The sequence below is a fragment of the Struthio camelus genome, chromosome 1 (genome assembly GCF_040807025.1).
Source record: "Struthio camelus isolate bStrCam1 chromosome 1, bStrCam1.hap1, whole genome shotgun sequence".
In the NCBI taxonomy this organism is placed as follows: Eukaryota; Metazoa; Chordata; class Aves; order Struthioniformes; family Struthionidae; genus Struthio; species Struthio camelus.
The window spans coordinates 37,794,133-37,809,551 of NC_090942.1; the positions used below are offsets into that span (position 1 = coordinate 37,794,133).

A 15,419-nucleotide genomic window follows, 5' to 3' on the forward strand; every position below is an offset into this window, starting at 1 on the left:
GACAGCAGGTCTTTGGCCTCTCAGGGAGCATACTTCATTTTACTGTTATCAAAAAAAAACACATAAGGATGTGTTAAATGTAAAGGTAGCTCCACCAATAAAACGGAAGCACTTTAGACAAGGAACTCTAGTCAAAACCATAGAGAGTCTTCTGTACATACCAAACAGAAATTCAGAGCAGAATTGTTCTTTCTGTTTTTACTACCCAGAGCCTTTCTGATAGCTTGTCCATGGGAGAGTGTAGAGTCTGGATCTAGCTGTTTCCCAAACTAGAAGGAAGGAAGGAAGGAGGGACAGTCTTCTGGTACAGAGTTCTGAGTTCCGTGGTCAGCTATATCGTGATGCTACATAGATATTTGCAACCTTGGGATAGGGATGTTGAATGCCAGTTGTATTTCTCATCATTGCTACTACTTTTCCTATTTTAAGAGATGAAATGATGAAACAAATTGTTAATGCTGCTTTTCTCTTGCAACAAGGTAAAATTAGGTGGAGAAAAACAAAATATCATTAAACTTTAAATATCTCCTTGTGATCATGTTCTAAAATAGTCTTAAAGTCTGTAAATTCTAATATGGTATGTTGAATCATGATGCATGCCTTAAGTCCACACAACTCTAACTTATTTAATAATTCGAGGAACTCTAGAATTAACTCAAGTATTAGTTGATCGTATTATTCACGATTCATAATCTGATTTAACTAGTAAAGGCTCAAATAAGAAAATTATGCAGTGAGATTGACAGTTAGATTAACTGACAGAATCCAGTAGATTCTTTCTTCAGAATTGATTACAAGAATGCCAAACGTACCACTCTTTAAATAAACATTAAATATATGCGAGTATTCAATTTATTGAGTAACTTTTACCTCAGATATTGAAATATACAGAGGTGTAGAAAAATACTGCTGTGGGTTCTCTTCTTACGTACTGTCTTGTTTTACAATAAAAATGTTTGTTTATAATACTTCATAACTATTATCTGATGTTAAAATGCCCTCAAGAGATATACATAGTGTAGCAATGCAGACATTTCACAATTTGATTTAATTTTCTAAAAACAGAAAAATCTAATCTAAAATCTTAATAGCTTTTATATATTTAAATGCAAGGAAGAGTTACTACATTACATCTCTATATGCAGGACTTAGTGGTATGAACAAGAACATAAGCAGCCGTATGGCATGTAGAAAGGCTATGCGCCTCAGAGTAGTAGGATTCTCTTAAGTTTTTTGTGTCAGTATCACTTTGTAGTTGATAGCAAATGCTGAGTAGATGTTTTAGCATGTGGACAGAAGTTCACAACCAGCAGTAAATCTACTGATTGTCCTGTTCTTTAAGGATCAAATTTGTTTTTCATTTCCTGTGAAAACTGGACTTGTATAGCTTATTCTGGTTACTTTGAAATTTTAGGCATCAGTTATTGTACATCAAAGTTTTAATATTAAAAGAATATTCTGTTTGGATTTGGTTTATGTAGTAGCTTCAAATTTATTTTGAAAATTAAGTCAATATCAAGTTTCAGTTCCAAATGACTCACTCAAAATAGCTTCTTCTAAAATAACTAATGTACATAATTTAACTTTTGCCTTGAATTTAAATGGGAATAAACTGACTTCAATGTTATCTTTCTTGTGGACATACTCTGTATATTTTACTTCTTTGAAGGATAATATTGCTCAAAGAAGAGGATTTAGATTGTTAAGCAGAATCTACAGAAAAGCTTTATGAATGTTGGTCAGAATATTTAAAAAAAATTAAATGCATCTTTATTCACAGATGGATACTGCATATTTTCTTTTGGAAAAGGTTTATTAACATGAAGCTGAAAATAAATGTCCAAATGTATTTGGGAAAGTACATTTGAGTGAAAATACCTTTTTTGCAGATTTTAGTTCTTGAAATGTATTTAAAAAAAAAAAAAATCCTGAGCCTGCCTAATTTCTTGCTGGCTTAATATTATGAGATGTATTTCAAAGCTTTCCACGGACAGCTGGAGCTTGATCCTACCCAGCTGGAGCTGCATAGGGTCCACCTCACAAAAGCATGAGGGTACCTCAATAACTTTGAGCATTCAGACCCTTTCTCCTGAGTATTTGTAGGATTTGATGTAGAAAAGAAAAATACACTGCAAGATAGTTGTATATTGTATTTAATTGCTCCATTCAGAGGGTCTTTTGTGATTAAAATGTTCCATATTCTTATATTTAAAAATAGGCTTATGCAGTGGGGTTGAGTGGTAATGCTATTACATTTGGCTAAAGAGGTTTTAAAGCTTGCTTAATAATCTGCATAATACCATGAAATTTTATAACAATGTTAATAAGACGATTTTAATTAAGTGGTTTCATGCTGCTTTTAAACTAACCTTGGAGTAAGCATTTTTTTTATCATTTTCCTAGTTCCTCTTAACACCCGCTGTCGTTAAATGAAAAATTCATAAAATTACCGTGTTAGAAACTTTACATTGTACTTTTCAGAACAACAACAAATCTGTAAGTCGTGTTATGAACTGAATAATTCTTACTACCATGGAGTTTGGGTTTTGTTTTGTTTTTAATAGAGCTATCTCTTCAGCATGATATGCAAGTTTAAAGTGTTGTAAAGTATTTTTGCTTTTCGAGGGAAATTCTGAGAGTTGCGTGTCCTGGCTGTCTTAAGTGCTTAGCTGAGTTTAAAGGAAAAAAACCCTTTTCTTGCTTGTTTTATGTGTATTGTTCATTTATTAGCTTTCTTTCATAGTTTTTAATATCTCAGCATTTTTATCTAATTCATCATTTTCATATTTTTAAAGGTCCCCAGGTGCATCGAATTTTTCAGCTTTACCAAAGATCTCTCCATCTCTATCAAATAATTATAACAACATGAACAACAGAAAGTAAGTAATATATCCTAAAAACTATTTCCTTTGTTGAATCACCCAAATACGGCATAAGGGAATTTCCTTGTTTTGTAGTTATTAGGTTAGGCATTTGGAGGTTTTTTGGTAATATTTGGATTGTAAATTGTTAACGATTGGTAATTTATAGTGTAGGTGTTGTATTGCATAGTGTCAGGACATGAAACTCCAATTGAAGATGTTCGGTAGATTTCAGTCCTCAGTAGATGAAATACTGAAAAGAGTGGTGAGCGCCATAAGGAAAGATACAAGGACTTTATTCAGAGTTTATGTTAAAAACACGGAGTATTGCGAACATTGTTATCCTCCTGTCTGAGATGACCAACAAATAAGTATAAACTACTTTGAGTTAAGGTGTTCAGGTTTTTTCTTATTGATTGATGCTAAGGTATTACAGCATCATATATGATATTGCACAGTCATTTGAGACCGCTAAAACTGAAGCTGTAATTGTTTTCATAGTGATATCTCTATTAATCATCAGTAATATAACTACTGTGTCTACCACTTCGAGTTTTGAGAAAGATCAGTGTGCGACTGGTGTGCTTGAGAGAATTAGTATTACAGAGTAGAGAATTAGTAAGAGACTTCTCACTTTTAAGGGTTTTCTCCTTTATATTGCAATTAAAAGTTGTATATAGTATGTGGGTTGCTTAATTTGATAAAACTCAAAAAAAAAAAAAAAAGCGCTTTCATAATCCAGTGGCCAACTTTTCATGTGATCCTTTTTATTGTACACAACCGTAAAAAGTTGCTGAATATAGAAAAATAAGGAATTATTTCACTTTAACAGATATTGGAACATCTTTCAAATGCTTAAAACCAGAAAGCATCCATCTTTAAGGCAAGCTTGAGGAAATTGAAGAGGCTTATTCTTACCATTCAAATTGAAATTAATATTTTCTGAACTTGTTTTTTGTGATCAAACATGAAGATGTTAAATATTAAAAAGGTGATATAAATATTAAATATCTTATACAATATCTTCCAGTTAAATACTGCATTTATCAGAAGTGATTTTTCGTAAGGGGTGAAGTGTCACTTGTGCTTCTACCAATTGTGAGTAGTCCCAACTCTCACTGTTAAACAGTTCAAATCCATGTGTTTAACTGCAGTCTATTGTACTCTGTGTGTGAATGTGTAGTAAATTAAAAAAAAAAAAAGAAGACGAAGAAGAAACAATAAACGTGGTGTTTTTATCTATGATTGTATGAAAAATTACTTGACTGGAGTTGAGCCTCTAGCTGAGAACTAATCTCTCCTTCCCCCGTTGCTTATGCAAAAGACAGTTGTAATGCCTTAAAGCAAAGCTTAACAATCACTATTTTCTAGGGAGACCAGATTTTAAATCAAGTCGGTAAGGACTTTTTTGTTTGGGGTTTCTTTTGTGTTAACATATGTTATCATCTCCCTAGTGATGCTGTAGCTATTTTTAGGAAGCACTTATGAAACCTGTTGCCAGGTCTTGCAGCTTTTAAAAACACTCTTCTCACTTAGGTTTACTGATTTTGTTTGTTTTATTTTGAAGCCAAAATGGGAATTTTTAGAATGTAATGTTCTGTTGAATTAATTTTTTTTTGAATTTGAGGATTTTCAACAGAAAAGAATGCTTAAGAGGAAGTGATACAACATTCAGATTTGAATCCTTCAAAGTGCCTTTAAGTATAACTTAAATATTTGGAAACTGGATAGTAGGAGCATGTTCTCTGTAGTGTTGTGAAATACCAGCTATTTTTCTCTTGTAACTCAAAACACTGCGTATCTGGATGTCGGGCAAGGCAGAAATTCAATGCAGAAGTATGTGTTTTTCCTTACAATGCAGTAATCTAATTATAATAAGTCTAAAATGAAAAGTATAAAAAAATCCTTATAATTCACTACCATATATAATAAAAGAGAACTTCTAGCAGCACTTTTATGGAATGCATGTTCAAGATGAAGTAGCTCAGTAATAGAGAAGTCATCAATTTATGTACAGATTGTGTGTTTTAAAGTATGTAATGTTACATTAAGAATTTTTGGCTTCAAAAGCTAATTGAAAAAATACATTTCTGTATTTAATTATATTGAATCATTCTGGGAAAAAACTGGTTTCCACTCTTCCCCCAAATCTCCTCCTTTTCTGTTACTCAGTGCTACCTTTTTATTCATTACTTTCTTAATTAACTGTTTATGTCAGCCTTGTCTGGAATTAATTTTCATATTTCTGCCTCATTGTCTCTTACATTGCACTGTATCTTTAGTACAACAGAGAAATTGTGCATTTGGGGCCTCTCAGGATCCATTGGCACCTCCATATGGACATGAGATGCTGTAACTCTTAAAGACATACCAAAATTTGTTGAGAAGAAAATTTTAGCTGACAAAGCTGATTTATAAGGCAGAAAAAGAAAAGAACAGTCATATATAAATTGATTTTTTGCTAACAAATGAGTAATAATTAGCACAAGAAATTTGAACACCTAGCTTGTGTAGTAATAGGAGTAAATGCTACTAGTTACAAGCCTGCTTTTGCGATTAATGTAGCTTGCCTATGGAGTACAAATTGTGTTAAAACTCTGAAAAATATCATATTATTTTATCTAGCATATGTTTTTAGAATACTTGTCTAATCCAGGAAGTATTCTGAGTGATACTAAGCCTCAAATGGGTAAATGCTTAGTTGTGTGTTGAGCTGTTCATCTGTTAGAAATAGCTTATGCGAATTTTCTCGGGACTAAAGCCTTCATTTCTGTAAACATGGGTTTAAGTTACGCGTTTGATGGAATGGACTGTTCCAAATAGTTGATCATTGGTATTCTTTTGCCTTTGTAGGTGATCCTGCTGAAAAAATAAAATAGGAGGATTAGCGTAATGTATGTTAGTGGATTCAGAAGCAGGGAGAGACATGCATCATTTTAGGTCTTATTGAAATGTCTGTCATAAAGCAATACATTTCATGACACATATATGGTATTTTTTTTAATTATGTGGGGAGAAGAGGATGAAAAATAGTTGAACGAGGATTTTCCTTGGGGATTTAAATGAAAAACTTTGTTTTGTTTTCTTCATTTGTAACCATTGCTTCAGACTCCTAAAATGACATGCTTCGTCATTTAGTAGCATCAGCTTGTTAGAAGATGGACAACTGACATCTTTGTTCACATGCTTGGTGAAGATACCAGTATAATTAGATATATAATCAATAAGTATAATTACTGATTATATATCACCTGCAGAAACAGTTTCTTCTTACTACATCTGACACATAGGGAGCATAGTATGAAGAAAGTGGTTGGTTGGTTTGTTTGTGTCTTTTTTTTAATCTTATCTAAACAGATTATAATGTCATTATAATTATAGTGGCACGGGCCTTTCCTGGTGCATCAGGCATGTCTAAAAATCGATGGAATCCAGTTAAGGCTTTGTTAAAGTGGTTGGTCACAAGAACTCATTGACAGGATGTTGAAGTGACTGAAATGTGACAGAGCTCAGCAAATGTTCCAAAATTTGGATCTTCTGGGGCTCATTCTTGCTGCGCACAGGCTTTTAGCAGCACCTGTTGTTGATGTATGGGGCTCCACTGTCACATTGTGTAGTTTCTAAAGATAGCGATGCTTCTCCAAACCTCTCTGTACCAATTCCAGGCTTCCCAGAACACCAGCTATGCTGTGAGTGCCCTGGATTAAAATCTCATCATCTGATTGCTACTTTGAAGTTTAAAGCAAGGATACAGATAGTACATATAAGTCATTTCAATTATTGTACACACAACCCAAGATTTATAAATTTATGGATAATAAAATCTCATTCAGAAACCTCCTTTTAACTTTTTCATTACTCCAGGAACTCTGCCCAGCTATTCAAGGGTCCTAAGATCATTTTCTTTTCTCTGATCTTGCCTTGTTTTTTGATTGTGCAGCAATTTCTGTTAAGAGCCAGTGGTGTTCCCTTTTCGTTCTTGGACATGAATGCTCTATTCTGAAGCTGCCCCACTGATTTTTCCTGCGTTATTCCTTCCCTACAGGCTGTTTTCTCTAGGTTTATGGGAAAGCTGATTGGGGCAGGGTGGCTGTGGCAAACTATTTCTCCTCCAGTATTTCTGCTTGAATAGAAGTTTATATAGATTGGGTCTAGGTTTACTTTCCCTTGTTAGCCATTTACTAATGGCTGTTAATAATCCTGTAGCTTTTGTCCAGTCTCAAAAGCATAAAAAGCCAGCAGCAAAATGTAATTTAAATAAAAATAACTCTTCCAGAAAAAATGATATTTGCAGACTGATAAGAGCTATAAGGAGAGGGAAACGAATCTTAAATATTCTTTTTACCTGCAGGTGGGATTCTTGATTTGTATACCCCTCTTCTTATTTTTCCCCAGAGAATGCATAGCAACCAAATAACTCTTATGTATACTGTCTCCTACACATAATAGGTGCTGTGTTTCGTCTGAAGCCTTTTGATAAAAAACCGCAGAAACCTGAAAGTTTCGGCATCTGTGAACAGCATTTAACTTGAAAAGAAAAGGGATTTGCCAGATTCCTCCTATTCTCTGTAGTCTCTTGAGGGCCATTATGATTGCCAGTCTAATTACTAAATCAGGTAGTACAGTTATTTCACCAATTGAAGGAATATTTCTTCCATGAGAAGAAAAATAAATGAGTAGATATGACTCCTGGGATGAGTGTGGTAACCCTGTTCTCTGAACCTCTAAAATGTACTTCTGTGGGCAGGTACAGGAGGTGGAAGAGCTTAGCAATGGCTTTTTCTTTTGAGAAATAACTCGGAATAATTTTATGTCCCATATAGCAACCCAACTCTGAGGATCTATCTGCATTACAATTATCTTGAATTAAATTATCATGATGTTACTCAGCCAATTTGAGGAAATCTTTCACATGGATGCACTATGGCCAGAAGAAAGACACTGACTGCAATTTCTAACATTCTAGTGTCCCTCCTAAGGTGACAGTTGTTGAGTGGGATGGAAGTCTTGGAGAAGGAAAAAGAGGAGGAGTGAAAATCCCCAGGGAAATTACATTCAGCCTATTTATTGCCCTACACCTCCTAAATTTCCAAAAGAGCTCTCTCTTCTGATAATCATATGAAAAGTATTATCTTTGAGTCAGAGGAAGAAAGCAGTGGGAAGCAAACAGAGCCAAAAGTTGAAATTTATTGTGTACCCTGTATATGTGCAACCCATAAGGAGCACTTTCATATTGCTGTTGTGCACTGTTGAGCTGAGTCAGGGGGGAGATGTGGAGGTTAAGATGTGGAGGTTGCCCAGTCCTGCCATTGGGAGCTAATGCTTTTTTTTCCCCCCCGAGAGAACCAGGCTTTGCCAACTTAAGGCAGTTGGGATTGACTGCAACAACCTAGGTTGCAGTTACAAAGAGACACAGAAGGTATTTTTCCCTGAGAATCTTTGCACACATGGATGAACTAGGGACTAATGATAGGGAGGGGAAGACCACAGAAAGAACTTGAAGGGAATATGGGCTCCAGAGTTCAGAAAATACCTTGTATAAAGCAGTGAAGGATTAGGAATAAGTGGAACAGGCAGCATGAGCTTTGCAGGAATTTTGCAAGGAAAATGACCAGTAAACACAGGGCTGAGGAGAGGGACAGGATCACCTCCCTCCACCTGCTGGCCGCACTCTGCCTAATGCACCCCAGGATCCCATTGGCCTTCTTGGCCGCAAGGGCACATTGCTGCCTCATGCTTAACTTGTCCACCAGGACTCCCAGGTCCTTCTCTGCAGAGCTGCTTTCCAGCAGGTCAACCCCCAGCCTGTCCTGCTGCATGGGGTTCTTCCTGCCTAGGTGCAGGACCCTGCACTTGCCTTTGTGGAACTTCAGGAGGTTCCTCTCTGCCCAGCTCTCCAGCCTGTCCAGGTCCCTCTGAGTGGCACCACAGACTTCTGGTGTGTCAGCCACTCCTCCCAGTTTAGTATCATCAGCAAACTTGCTGAGGGTGCACTCTGTGCCGTCATCCAGGTCATCGATGAATACATTGAACAAGACTGGACCCAGGACTGACCCCTGGGGGACACAGCTAGCTGCAGGCCTCCAGCTAGACTGTGCCACTGAAATAGATTACTGTAAATCTAACCATTTTACCTATTTCAAAGTTCTCCAGTTTTTCCAAATAGATGCATCATAGGAATTTCTAAGGAAGTTGTTAAAAGGCATTTTGCCTAGCCTTTCCTGTGTTTGCATGCTGGATTGTGCTGCCCTAGCAGGGAAGCTATAAATAGTCTCTGATGCAGTGAAGCAGTGATGCCACAGTGGCCTTGGAAGTCTCAGCCCTCACCTGCAAAACCCTTTGCATTCCCATTCCCACTGTCCTCACTGTCTTACAGTAGCAGGGAGCAAAAGGGACATAAATGATTTATTGCTGCTGGTGGTGTCTAAAGTCTGAATGTATTAAATTTGATGGAGCAATGAAGAATGGAGTGAGCTGTGAAGCTGCCCCTGTCAAAAAGGGGTAGGGACGTAATAGTTATGCTTACTACAGTACATCTGGATTTGGTTGTTTGCAAAGGTGACTTTTTAAAAATTGAAATCTGATGTTATTATCAAAGTTAAATTTTTCTTTAAAATCTTTTTGTGTTCACAGTAGTTCTTTAAAACTCTTAAATCATTTAAGTGTGCAAAGTACTTGCATGTATTAAAGCACTGGAGAGTACCTATTTACATTGTGAAAGATATTTTGTTTTTTTGCAGTGTGAAAAATTCAAACTATTGTCTCCCATCATATACGGCTTATAAGAACTATGATTATTCAGAGCCAGGAAGACGCAATGAGCAGCCAGGCCTGTGTGGCCTGAGTAACTTGGGAAATACGTGTTTCATGAATTCAGCAATTCAGGTATGTACCTTTGTAGTAAAATGAGTTTATCTTACTATTTTAAAACCAATATTTTATGGTATTTTGTCATATGTGAAGCTGACATTAAGAGACTCCACTAAGTGGCAAGATAGTATTAATAATAAGAAAATAGTACTGGTGTACTGGCAAAGTAGATTTATATAGCCTCTTTCATGGTTTCCCCTGTTTCTGCACTGGTGACCAATATCAAAAAGAAATTTGGCAAGCATTCTAAATGAAGGAACCCTTAAATGGGATTCTTTGCCTTCTGTAATGATTGCCATGCATGTCACGAAAAATAATAGAAACAAAGTGAAATATTTATTGTAATATTATAGTATTTTTTTCAATTAACTATATGTACTCAGCTATAAAGAATTACACTTCCTTTACAGAGAGGGAAATAAGGAGAACACATAATAAAGATCAGAAAATGATTTTACTGTGCTGTTTTGCAAAATGTAGGGAGGAAAAAAGGCAGAATTCTGAGAAGATGCATTTAAATTCTCACTCTTGTCTACTACTACTACTTACTTTTGTAAGTACATGAAAAAATAGTGTTTAGTAGTTTCCCTGGCTAGCTAATGCTATTACCATTTTTTTACAAAATGTCGCTTAAAGCTTTACTTTTTCATTTCTGAAATGTTATGAATAATCCTTTATATAGCTATATTATTTCTCCAGTAAGAAACCTGAGGCAAGTTTCACGACTTTTTCCAGAGTTATTCCTTTGCTACATTTGTGATTTAATCTGTGGCTGAAATAAGAGTATTTCTTGATACTGATAGTAATAATAAATTTTTATAAAAGAGAGGAGCACTTTTGCACTGTTTTATGAGTTCATTGGTAGAATATTATCCTGTCAGTGGAATCAAGCATTTATTCTATGTGCTAAAGAAAAGACAGCTAGCTTATTTGTAATAAACTAGTTTTGTGTTTAGAGGAGGACAGAAGAGTTCTTTTACAGGATTTTCTGTCGTGTTACCTAGAATTATGTGGATTTTTTTCTTTAACTTCATTGCTCAGTCATTTCATATCTGATATAATGCAAACCATACCTTTCTCTTTTTCTGAAAAGAACGTACCGCGTTTACGATACCTCTGTCCTCTAGTAGACTAGAGGTCTGCCATTACAGTTGATTAGTAGTAAACCGTCTACCCTTCCTTTGGTAAAAGTGATAGTTCTTTGTTGTCTGAAGGCATTTATATTGGCCTGTTAATGAAGTGCAACCTGAGCTAAACAACTCTCTTGTATGTGTATTGACTCTGAAGTTTTTGCCATTTTAATTTTGCTATTAAACTTGCTGGAATACGATGGGGATTTTTAATACCTTTACTTGACTGGATAAACATTTAAACTTTTATCTTTTTGAGATGCACTTGAATAGAGATCATAGTGCTGAGGTATCAAAAAGCTCAATGGAAAAGTTTAGTGGATTACTTGGCCTTTGTTTCTAACTAGTTATCCTGTATTTTTGCCACATAGGTTAGCATATCAGGAACCCTTGAAAACATTTTTCCCCATCCCCACCCCTGTGAATAGCCATTATTTCATGGATGAGATATAACTAGAATGTAAAGGCTAGTTTCTTTGAGATGATTGCTATAGAAATACTAGTATACCTGTACTCTTACCAAGATAAAGAACGTTAATCCTTTTATTTTTAAGTGGAAGCTGCCGAGGTAGATGCATTAATGATCAGAAAGAACCAATACTTTAATTTGCTTTTGTTTCATTCTTGAACTTTTTTTCATCAAAGCAGTCCTATGGCTAAAAACTGTAAAGTATACCTAACTTGCCTTTCACGTTTTTTCCAGCTGAGTATCAAGATATTAAACCTTAACCAAGCATACATCAGAGTTAATCTCCTCCTTCCATCATCCCAGTGGTTCCTTAATTATGTTTGTGATTTCTTAGGGTGAAATGAGAAAACATGTTAAACTCCTCCTTTAACCTGTTCAGGAAAGAAATAGTTCCAGATACTTTTGTAAGCTAAACTTAAAAAGCTGTTGAACTTAGTTCAGTAGAAGAAATATTGCAGTGATACATAATCTGTGCAGATTGGCTATGCCTTCTGTATATGTAGAGTCAGAGAATAACTTGGCTCAGAAGGGAACTTGGGATGTTTTTTGGCCCAGCCCAACTGCTCAGAGCAGCTGCGGTGAGCGCAGGTTGCCCAGGGCCTTGCTCAGTTGAGCTTTGAGTATCTTCAGTGGTGGAGATTCTGTTGCCTCTCTGGGCAACCTCTTCTAGTGTTTGACATACAAAATCAGTAGAAAAATATCGTGCCTGTGGAGTCTGTCCGTTTCCTGAAATTAGGTGCTATTTGTTTGCTCTTCAGTTGATAAATAATTTTCTGTAGTTTTCAAGTCATTTGGTGTATTTGTTTAGTTCTTATTATTTTCTGTTATTCTTCATCCATTGGTGTACATGCTGGTTTATCAATCTTTATTTTTTCAAAGTAGTGTAGGCTGAACAGACCACATACGTATGACTGCTTTGCTATCTAGTAGATTGATTTGATTCTAACTTTTGATGCCTTCTGTAAGGCTTCCTTGATATTTACAACGCATCAGGTCATAAGGTGGAGATGAGAATGTAGGCTTCCTGTCAAATTGGCTTCTGAATGTTTTTTTTTCCCCTTGATGACAGTCATAATCTTAAATAGGTCCCCCTTGCCATCCTCTCAAGAAGTAAATGTGTTCACAGTTTAAGTTTAGCCTTGCAAGTATGGTGAAAAGATTATGCATCAGTGGATAAGTGGCCAACTGTATTAGTTCCTTTAGTAGCTACTCAAAAGTTGCCGTCTGAAATTGTAGAAAATATAACAGCTCCGTATCTCAGATACAGCTACATTCAGAGAGATAGATATGTGCGCATTCCAGTTCTACCGTTAATGTCTTGTCTTGTTGGAATGTGAAAATAGATATAAAGAAAAAGGGCAATGATCTGTAGTAATCTTCCTGTCTCATACATACAGATACAGTGAATGTTCTGAGAAAGTGATAAAACTAACTTATCAGGTGGAAACTGATAATCTAAGAAGAATTAGGCTTCTGGTGAAACAACACATTGTTAACACGTTAAACATAGTGCTTTGCTAAGAACCTATAGAAGAATTTACTGTTTTTGCGTTGCCTAATTCCTTGTTCTGGAACTGTCATCATGCTAAGCTAATCAGCTAAGCTGATTTGACCTGCTAAACCAGCCAAAAAAAATCATTTGCGCTAAACAAAAGGTGAGTAGGAAAAATATTTTTTGTCTAGTTAGTGAACTGAGTAGGCTTTATTGGGTAATAGTACTTCAGATGAGTATCAGAACCAGCAGAGAAGGAGCAGGACTTCTTTGGGCAGCAGCAGTTATTTGTCACATCACTCAGGCAGAACATGCGATTTTATGAAGTGTAATTTTATCTATTGTTAGCTTAGCCTGGTTTGCACAGAATGGTTTCAGGGTAACTGGTGGAACTTGGAAGTCCGTCCATTCATTTTTAGGCTAACGCTAAAAACAGTCTATTGACAACTCTCCACTTGACCGCTTCTCTACAGCATTTAGAGACCAAGTATTTCTCCTCTTGGCTGCAGCGAACAGTTCAGAATTGACAGCACAGATCTGTGAGGTAGGACTGTCTTTTGATGAGCGCTACTAGGGATAAAACTCTGCCGCATGACAGGAGAAAAAGGAGCATTCTTCAACCCTCAGTGTTCCAAAAGGCCCTGTAACATCAGGATATTTTTTGCACTGTTTACAGCTTATGAAAACTTTAGGGGAGGAGTAAGGAGGAAGAAAGAAGTGTGATATGGTATGAAACTCAGCTTCTGTATGGAGAGCTGCTTGCAGCACACAAGACTGGCTTTGCTTAGTTGTATCCCACAAATATAATTTTTCTTTTTTTCTTTTTTTTTCCACCCTTCTCAATAAAGCTGTAATTCTTCCACCCTCAGTTGCTTCATCTTAAGCAGAAGAGCGTGTGGACCCAAAATTTTTGTTCTTCCCCTTCTTTGCAGGGAGGCAGATAAGAAGGATGAAATGTTTGATCTTTCTTTGAACCTTTAATAGAAGAAAGAATGCAGAAAAGCTTGTAATGCATAATGAAGAAGCTTTGATAAATCCATATGTTAAGGCATGGCATATGGATCATTTCTGAGTTATTGGAGAAGTTTTTGCTTAAAGGAGTGTGAGGAGTAGCATACGCAAATTCAAAGTGGTTTCCCAAAATTGTAAGTGATATTTCAATGATTATATCCTGGTACCTCTAAGTGCTGACAGAAGAAACAAACTGATACAGAGGATTAATGCTTATATGAGCCTAAACAAAAGCCCCTGCTTTCCTTGAACTAGTTCAGGCTCTAAGGAGCTTCACAAAATTGAAGAAAACATAGGAAGGGCTGCACTAGTTCTGACCCAGGGCCCAGTCCATCTACGTATAGTATGCTGTCTTCAACAGCCTCCATAAGCAGATGCCTAGGAAGAGAAGGAGTAGGGCAAACATCCTAACCTTCCCTTCCCTCCCACCCCTGCCAAAAAAATTCTCACAATTTCCAACTATTTTCAACTCACAAGTATTTCTGAATGTGGTGTAATTTGATTAAATAAGTCCCATTGGCTCTCTCTTCCAAGTACCTATGCTGACTCTCCTTGAGGCCTTGTAAACTTTGTGCATCTATAACATCCTTTTGCAAGGAGTTTCATAAAGCTACCCTTCATTTGTCAAGAACCACCTTTTTTGTTTGTTTTGAACCTGGGTGCAAATAGTGTCATCGCACTAGGCTACAGGAAGAGAGACCGTGCAAAAGCATCAGTTTTCATACACAGTACTTAAGCTATTGTTACTGTGTCTATTAAATTCTGCTGTAAAGCTTTCAAAAGCTGTTATTCTTGAGGGACTTGTAATGATATTTGCAGCCGTTCTTGGTTTAAAATCATTATTTGTTTCTGGAAAAGACCTATTTTTTTTCTTGTAGGCACAAGGCATTACAATTTAGAGTATTGTTTATGGGTACTTTAACAAAGTTCCCCCCAAATTTTTTTTTTTCCCCAGAACTAATTCAAATCGGTTCTTTTTATGTCTAAAAATTCTCTGTTTCTAATTACAGTGTCTGAGCAACACACCTCCACTTACAGAATATTTCCTCAATGATAAATACCAAGAAGAGCTGAATTTTGACAATCCTTTAGGGATGCGAGGTGAAATAGCAAAATCTTATGCAGAGCTCATCAAGCAAATGTGGTCAGGAAAATATAGTTATGTTACGCCAAGGGCATTTAAGGTTAGTATATGGAATTTAACTTGAATGTTATTGTCAATTTTGTTTCCATAGTATACAAAATTCATGGAAGTATGCAAGAATAAGAATTTGACATAATATTCACCAGTGTGTAGTCCATTCATTTAACTTTCTGTTCAAACACTTAATATGTATTTAAATAAAAGTCAGCTATTCATTGGGCTTTGTTCATTGCAAATTAGTTTTGTTTTCCTGTCACCACTGAAAAGCTTATCTTTAATTTTTTCGGAGGTCTTTCGACTTGATGTTGGACAAGATATCAATATGCTTTGTTTTTTCTGAAGATAATCTGGTTTTAATTTGAGTATTTTGGAAGAAGACATATACCTATGTATTATGAATACTTTGTACTTCATTTCTCTCTGCACTGTGCATAGTCCTCAT

General features: G+C 36.0%; 1 protein-coding gene across 2 annotated transcripts in view; it reads left to right on the top strand.

Annotated features, from left to right (window-relative positions):
• Positions 1-15,419, top strand: part of USP15 (ubiquitin specific peptidase 15) — a 66,028-nt gene that overhangs the window by 37,846 nt on the left and 12,763 nt on the right. For both annotated transcript variants that reach the window (XM_068934313.1, XM_068934321.1), the window contains exons 7-9: positions 2,796-2,879; positions 9,602-9,746; positions 14,844-15,017. In XM_068934313.1, the coding sequence (XP_068790414.1) occupies positions 2,796-2,879; positions 9,602-9,746; positions 14,844-15,017 (403 nt within the window). The remainder of the gene's footprint in view (positions 1-2,795; positions 2,880-9,601; positions 9,747-14,843; positions 15,018-15,419) is intronic.